Source organism: Rutidosis leptorrhynchoides, chromosome 4 (genome assembly GCF_046630445.1).
Source record: "Rutidosis leptorrhynchoides isolate AG116_Rl617_1_P2 chromosome 4, CSIRO_AGI_Rlap_v1, whole genome shotgun sequence".
Classification (NCBI taxonomy): domain Eukaryota; kingdom Viridiplantae; phylum Streptophyta; class Magnoliopsida; order Asterales; family Asteraceae; genus Rutidosis; species Rutidosis leptorrhynchoides.
In genome coordinates, this window is record NC_092336.1 from 505980345 (window position 1) to 505989130 (window position 8786).

Sequence of the window (8786 nt, forward strand, 5' to 3'; positions counted from 1 at the left end):
ACATGTGGTTGGATCATCATCTCAATTGCTCATTATTTGAAGTGTCTTCAGGAATTTCGAAGGGTTTGTACGCAGATTGTAATCGTTAATATACATATGATGTTCTAACACAGTTTTGAAGTCAAAGTATAGCTTTGAAAGATTTAGGAATCTAAGAGGGATGATACCGATTATATCTCGAATTGAACTCTGCGATTTCAAAATCAGAATATGTAATTAAATTTGAATGAGTATGGTTATTTTGATTTTTATGAAAGAATGTGTATTGTTGAGAAAATAGTGAGTATAGTTGATGATTGTTGAATCAGATTCGAAGAATGTAACATATTAATTGTGAATTTATATATCTCTCGGGTATTACCTACCCGTTAAAAAAAAATTTCACGATTAATATTTTTGTACAAAATAATTTTATCACAGTCTTTATGAAAATATATATATATATATATATATATATATATATATATATATATATATATATATATATATATATATATGTATGTATATATATATATATATATGTATGTATATTTTCTTTAGATGTAATATAGATTTAATGAGTTAATATTAAATTAAACTCATTTAATTTACGGTTGAAATTAGAATTGAATAATCCCTTAAAGGCTTTAGAGATTACATAAGTATTTCTTCAATAATATTGAAATTATGAATCAATACTTCGTTATTTGTTGAGGCGTGCTGTTGGTTTTCGTTAAATTCTTGTGAACTTCGCAAAGTACGAATGATGTTATCTGAAAAGTTTCGAGTACATCGATGATGAAAGCGTAAAATCAAACATATATTTGAATAATACACTTGATTTATTATGAAATAGAGTTTATTGAATTGAAACAGAGATTGTAGTTAATGATGATTAAGTTGCGAACGAAAGACGTACATCATTGCTTATTTGTAATATGAATTAACCAAGTAGTTAAGATTCACACCTAATAGCTTAGTACGGAAAGATTTATTATGGTTTAAAGATTTATATATATAAGATATACATATAAATCCTTCAGTGAAAATGAGTTAATTCTTCATAACTCGTTGATACAATATATTCGTTGCTGATTCGTAATGATGTCCGTAGTGATTCTTGAACTGACGGAGCTTGTGATGTTATAGGTGCTGCTAGTGCTGATGCTGACTGCACTGGAGATGCTGGTGACGCTGACGATACTATTGATGCTGTTGGTAAATCAAGTCTAGCTTGTAAATTGTGCACCATTCTGGTCAGGGTTTCTTTTATCATTTCGGTCTACTCATCTGATTTATGGTTAGGTCTAGAATAATTAATCTCTAAAATTTTAGAGATTACATAATCACCGTAAAATATTTCTCCGATGAAGTTATGAATTAATACTTCATCATTTGTTGTTGTTGGTCTTCCTTGTTATCTATAGGGCGTATGACGTTGATGCTCGCGGGACAGATTGTGAAGTTGAGGTTTATGACGCGGTTGTGGTTGGAGGTGGTAATGGTACTATTGGCGTTGATGATGGTGGTACTGGTTATGTTGCTAGTGCTGCTGCTGGTGTTTGTAACCTTTGCACCATATTTTCCAAAGCCACTACCCGAGCGCGAAGCTCTTTGACTTCTTCTATTACACCGGGGTGATTGTCGGTTCGGACGAGCAGATAAATAAAATCTAGAATTTGATGTAGTATATAATCGTGATGAGATACTCTGGAAATGAGGCTGAAAATGGTGTTTCGGATAGGTTCGCCGGTAAGTGCTTCAGGTTCCTCGTTGAGAGGGCAATAAGGTGGGTGGAAGGGATCACCTTCTTCTTATCTCCAACGATTGAGGAGGCTACGAACCCATCAGATGAATTGGGGATGGATGATTGGTTGATTCATTCTGGTGACGCTGCTTTCGGAGTTTAGGTGAACATCCATGTCGGAATAGCTGTCGAAATTCGAGGGACTTGAACTAGTGGCGAGTTCCATTTCGTACGATTGAGTAAAGGGTTTTTCAATATAAAATGATTTTCGGATATCGGATGATATTATAATTACATAGAATACCTATACATAGTACAAAAGATCCCGTAGATTACGGAGAGAATTACGGGAACGTGTCAGATAAAGTCTACAGTAACAGATACGCTAAGATATGAATTTGTCTATACACTATTCATGCAATCAATGCAGTAAGATGTGTCTAGACTAAGAATGATAAGCAGGTAATTTCCTAAGGATGATAAGCAAATGATTTCCAACTAGAAATGATAAGCAAAACTTTTGACATGCAGACACGGTCGAAGTCCAGACTCACTAATGCATCTTAACAACTATCAGTTAGACACACTAATGCAGACCTGGTTCGCTAAGACCATCGCTCTGATACCACATGTCGTGACCCTTCCTAATCCAAAAGAACGAATACTATAACATATGATTACATCGCGAGGTATTTGACCTCTATATAATACATTTTACAAACATTGCATTCGTTTTAAAATTCATTACATCGAAAGTTGACAAGCATGCATACCATTTCATAATATCCATCTATAAATGATCTAATCTGTCATTTACTTAATCATAATCTTTACTGAACTCAACGACTTGAATGCAACGTCTTTTGAAATATGCCATGAATGACTCCAAGTAATATCTTTAAAATGAACAAATGCACAGCGGAAAATTTCTTTAACACCTGAGAATAAACATGCTTTAAAGTGTCAACCAAAAGGTTGGTGAGTTCATTAGTTTATCATAAACGATCATTTTCATCATTTTAATAGACCACAATATTTTCATTTCCATTTCTCATAAATGTACGTCCCATGCATAGAGACAAAAATCGTTCATATGGATTGAACACCTGGTAATCGACATTAGCAAGATGCATATAAGAATATCCCCTATCATTCCGGGACATCTATCGGACATGATAAAAACTAATTCGAAGTACTAAAGCATCCGGTACTTTGTATGGGGTTTGTTAGGCCCAATAGATCTATCTTTAGGATTCGCGTCAATTAGTAGATCGGTTTACTAATTCTTAGGCTACCAAGCAAAAGGGGCATATTCGGCTTCGATCATTCAACCATATAATGTAGTTTCGATTACTTGTGTCTATTACGTAAAACATTTATAAAAATTCACATGTATTCTCAGCCCAAAAATATAAAGGGTAAAAAGGCAAATGAAACTCACAATACTGTATTTCGTAGTAAAAATACATATGACGTCGTTGAACAAGTGTAAGGTTGGTCTCGGATTCACGAACCTATATTAAGTATATATATTCATATAATGGTCAATATCTGTCTAGCAATTTAGGTCAAGTCATAGTGTATCACAATCCTAATGCTCGAGATTATCATGCAAACGTTAGCAAAAGTCATATAATCCAAAAATGATTTTTAGAATCTATACATGTATAATATATAACTTAAATATAGTTGTTTTATATATTTAAATATATTTATCAGATTTTATTATAGTAAATAATACAAGTCCTTTATTAATAATGACAATTTATATTAAAATTCAAATATGATAAAAATATACTCTTATATATCTTAAGTAATAAAATTTATAAAGTTCACTTAATATCATAAAAATATAGTGGCGTATGATAAAAATATCTTTGTATCTCATATTCATTTGATAAAATAATATTGATAATAATAATAGGTAAAGTTGTATTTATAATAATAATAATAATTATTTTTAATAGTAATAATAAAATAATAATAATAATAACAATATTTATATTTACTAATGATAATAATAATCTTGATAATAAATAATAATCTTTTGTAATAATACAAATGTTATAATAATAATAATATTCGTGATAAAAATAGTATATTCATGTTAACGATAATAACAATAAATAACAATGTTTATATGAGACTGATAATTTTATTCGAAATGATAATTTTTAATAATAGTAATACTAAAATGATAATAATAATGATATTTTATAACAACAATGGTATTTATCAAAATGAAAATTTAAAAAAAAATGATAGTTTTAATATAGATGATGCTTTTAATAATAATAACGATAAAAATAATAACTTGATAGTTTTGATAAAAATATTAATTATTTTAATAATATTATTAATAATAACAATAATCATAATAATGATGATAATAATAATAATAATATTGATTATTAAATAATAATAATAATAACGACGATAACGATAACGATAATGATAATAACGAAAACGATAACGATAACGATAACGATAACGATAATACTTTAAAATTATAGATAATTCAATTGACGATATCTTTTAATCCGTTCATCAAAACCATACGATATCTAAATGAAAAATTTATAGTTTTTCGCCAGCTTTCCAACGACATGCATATCATATACCTTATCTCAATCGCATATGTAATTAATTCATGTTCTAACATAAAGTATTTAACGAAAATAATAAGCATACAAGCATGCATAATCCTAAATACTCGAGCACTAGTCAGGGATACACTATTAATATATAAAAGTTAAGTTATGAGTGCTCACGTATCAATATTGAGATTCAATATTGCAGGAAAGTACGTAGACGCGACGAAGATGATAAATACTAGATTGACCTCGCGAGCATATCCCATGAATATTACCCATAACCTCCATAGCTATAACCCATAGTTTCCTTAGCTCTATCCCTCTCATAAACCAGTTTTTGAAATAACTCACTTATGACTCCGTCGTAGTATTTTATGTATAAATAATAATACTAATACTAATAATAATAATAATAATATTATTATTAATAATAATAATATTAATCTTAATAATAATAATAATAATAATAATAATAATAATAAAATATGATATAAATATATATGGAGAGTGCAGAGATAGATAGATGGAAATGGAATGAAGAACAAATACCAGAAATCGAACGTTTTAAAGAAATTTTGTCCACCTACCCCCCTCATACGATCGCATGAGTTTGTGAGGGGACCCTCATGCGATCGCATGATATCCAATTTCAGCTCACAATATGACTGCCGACACTTTCCTTTCTCATATGATTAATATAAATAATATTATTTAATATATAATATATTAAATCTTTAGAATTAATTAAATATTATATTATATTCTCGTGCATAGTTGATTTGTAATTTTAGCACCGATGAATAGTACGTTGACTCTCGACTTATGTGCCGGTTTCAGTTTTTTGAACGCCCTTTCGTACGCTTAGAAAACTTGTACTTTACGTTTCACGACATGTACCTTTATCAATAATTAGACTCAAATCAATGAAAAACTATCCCACTCAAAGTGTAACTTAATCATTTGAGTGTTTTGGTCATTTACTTCTATAAATCGACGTCTCATTATATATATACATAAGCATATATATATATAATAGTATTATAAAACGTTTTATAACTAATTTAATATTAGATCTTATTATATTGAAAAATATATATCTATATTTTCATTTCGAAATATAAATTGGAAATATTTATAGTTTTTCAAAACTACATATATTTCAAAGTTTATTATATAATTTAAAATCGTTTCAAAATTATTATTTAGTAATACTCGTATCTTTTTGAAACAATAAAAAAAATACATTTACAACTTACAATACAAGCTTTAGTTAAGTGCTTTAAAATTCATAAACAAGTTATCTTATCAAGTGTTTTAATAAAAAAAATTCTTTTTAAACTGAAAACGTTTTGTACGTTTGAAACTATATATGATAATTTTATTTTCCAAAACTAAATATATATGAGAATCATTTTAAAAGGTTAAAATTATGGAATTCGTTATATCATACAACGTTTTAGAAAAGTAAAATTATATGTACTCGTAATAGGTTTCAAGTTTTTGAATTACCATTTGTTGATGAAACGTGAGATAAAGTCCAAAGGTTAATTGAGCGTATAAATCATCTTAATGTAAAACGTTGATTACTTAACTTGCCACTATCCGACATCTAAATTATCTACATTCTACATTCTTACTTTCACATTAAATAAGACGAACGTTAAAATAGTTATCTTGACAAATTCACAAGGAAAAAATTGTAAAGCATGAATTTGAAATCAAACAGGAATCTCCACTAACATTTGTCTAACACTCATTATTTGACACGTTGTTCTCACTTGTAAATTACATTACCATTTATTTCGAATATCGTTAAAAAGAAACGATTTCTCAAATCAACGTGGGCCTCGTAACAGAGACTTATAACAATAACATGATCCATAAGGGACTTTGTAATTATCTTTTAATCTCAACGATAAATAATAAACTTATATTGAAACAAAATACGTTCATGTAATGTATTGTATATCTAATACTTTGTTAACATTTTCAATTAATAAGTATATATTATATATACATATCTATATACATATAAATGTTCGTGAATCATTGAGCATAGTCAAAGGGTAATTGATTGCATGAATATAGATTTCAAAACTTTCGAGACTCAGCATTACAGATTTTGCTTATCGTGTTAGAAACATATAAAGATTAAAGTTTAAATTTGATCGGAAATTTTCGGGTCATCACAACGGGACACCACTAGTCTGAAAATTTTTAGTAGAAAATACCCTTTAAATTGTATAGGACACCACTAAATTTAAACGCAGGACCCCGTATATTTTTTAAATTTACAGTTTTTCTTTTAAATTGTTTAGGACACCACTAAATTTAACTACTTGGACACCATATATTTTTTGAGTTTTATGTTTTTTGAAAGTAAATTACCACTAAAATAACATTCAAATATAATTAGTAGTGAAAAAAAATTCCGGGACCCCATTGCGTTTTAATCCTGAAATCGCCACTGCTAACAACCATCACACCATCCATTAATAAACGAGAGGGAACAAAGCCGTTTTGACTTTCGCTAATAATATATGGAATTGCCTTTCTTAGTCTATTTACAATAGTTTTTTTTGTGATTATCTTATAAGGAACGTTAATGAGACTAATGGGACGAAGGTGATCAATAGTCATAACCGACTTGGATTTGGGGATGAAGACAATAAAAGAAGAATTTAAAGCTTTTGGGAAAGCCAGATTATGGAATTCCTCAAACATTTCCATGATTGTGTCTCCAAGAAAAACTAAGACTTCTTAAAGAATTGCAAAGAAAAGCCATTGGGACCGTAGGTTTTATTTCCATCAAAATTTTAACCACATTCAAAACTTCATCAGAGGAGAACTGTGCTTCAAGAAACTAATGCAAATGGGCCGGTACATGAGCCAAATTTAAACCGACCCAATCAAAAACTAAAAGAGAATGTGCAGGCAGTGTAAAAAGATTTTCAAAGTAATCAATAGCAAACTCTTTAACGATACAGGGATCTTCTTCCCAAGAGCCATTGATTTTTAACCTGGAAATATGAGATGATTGTTGCTTAATTCGAGAAACAAGGTGGAAGAATCTAGGGTTTTTATTGCCCAATTTTAACCAATTGTAACGGGATTGAACTCTGTGTTTTGAATCGATGCGAATTGTCAACCTCTTATAAGCAATTTCAAAGCAACTAGTGATGCTAATTCAACATCAGATAAGTCCCTGGATTGAAAACACATTTTGAGGAAGTTAATTTCATTAGTGCAGACTTGAAGGTTTATTTCATCGTGATTCTTCTATGAGTTACACCACTCCTTAATATCTGCTTTAAGAAGCTGTAATTTCTTAGCAATAATAAAAGCAGCCCATCCATTAACTAGATATTTTGCCCACTTTGTTTCACAGAACGAGAAGAAACCACGAATAGAGAACCAGGAATTGTTGAATCTGAATGGTTTTGGACCCGAATAACTTAATTTATTCCCCCATATAATGGGCTTATGATCAGGCTTATCTGTTTGGCTCATTTGTAGGATTGCATCGGGCCAAAGAATAGACCACTCGACATTAACAAGCATTCGATCAATACGTGAAAACTTTTCATTCGGTCCTTCCCAAGTAAACTTGTCATTAGACAACGATTAATCAAATAAAGATGCATTAAGAATGAAATCATTAAACAGTATTATGCCATTATAGTCGATGCATTCTCTTAGCCTTTCATTTGGGTGACAAACTGCATTAAAGTCACCCAACAAACAAAGAGAACCCGACCATTTGAGAGTGATGTCCTTTAGGTGAGACCACACTAACTTTTTCCTACTTTCAAGACTGGGAGCATACACATTAACAATAAGAACTATAAGATTTGATGGATGATACCTTAATATCGTTGCGATTCATTATCTCCTTTTCCAAAACTTAATCAGAGAAAAAACGTCAGACTTCCAAATGGATAAAAGTCTAACCGATCTTCCACTTGCTTCTACTTGGACAAAATCGAAAACATAATGTTTCCATATCTCGTTAAGTACGGGTTGAGGTACTTCCTTAACCATAGTTTCTTGAATTACTAGAAATTGTACTTGAAACTGATTGACTAACGATCCCACTAAACGACCTCTTGACTTATTACCTAAGCTGCGGGTGTTCCATGAGGTAAGCCTCATGGTTTCGATTCTTTGATTGGGGTATAATCTTCGGCCATATTCTCCATGAGAACACCAAAATTATACATTTCTTCCCTGTATGTAATTTTTTTTTACCCAAAAGATTGGCCTCCTTTTACATTACTCTTCAAAGACGAACTTTGACCAACAACGTGGTTAATTTCACTTGAAGTATCAAAAATATCTGAGATGTTTGGAACCTCGTCAATCCATTTAGAGCCTTTAAATTTTGCACTATTTTTCGATGCAAGTTTTGGTTGTAATAAAATTTCTTTTTTGCAGGAAGAGAGATTACAATATGTTTAGATTTCTTC

The 8786-nt window shown here is 30.1% G+C and overlaps 1 protein-coding gene across 1 annotated transcript; it reads right to left on the reverse strand.

Moving 5' to 3' along the window:
* Positions 1-7183: 7183 nt before the first annotated feature.
* Positions 7184-8472, reverse strand: LOC139842471 (uncharacterized). Its single transcript, XM_071832608.1, has 4 exons — positions 8249-8472; positions 8041-8134; positions 7613-7926; positions 7184-7502 (listed from the first exon to the last, which is right to left on the reverse strand). Exons 1-4 carry the CDS (start codon positions 8470-8472, stop codon positions 7184-7186), a joined length of 951 nt encoding a protein of 316 aa, XP_071688709.1.
* Between the last annotated feature and the right edge of the window lie 314 nt (positions 8473-8786).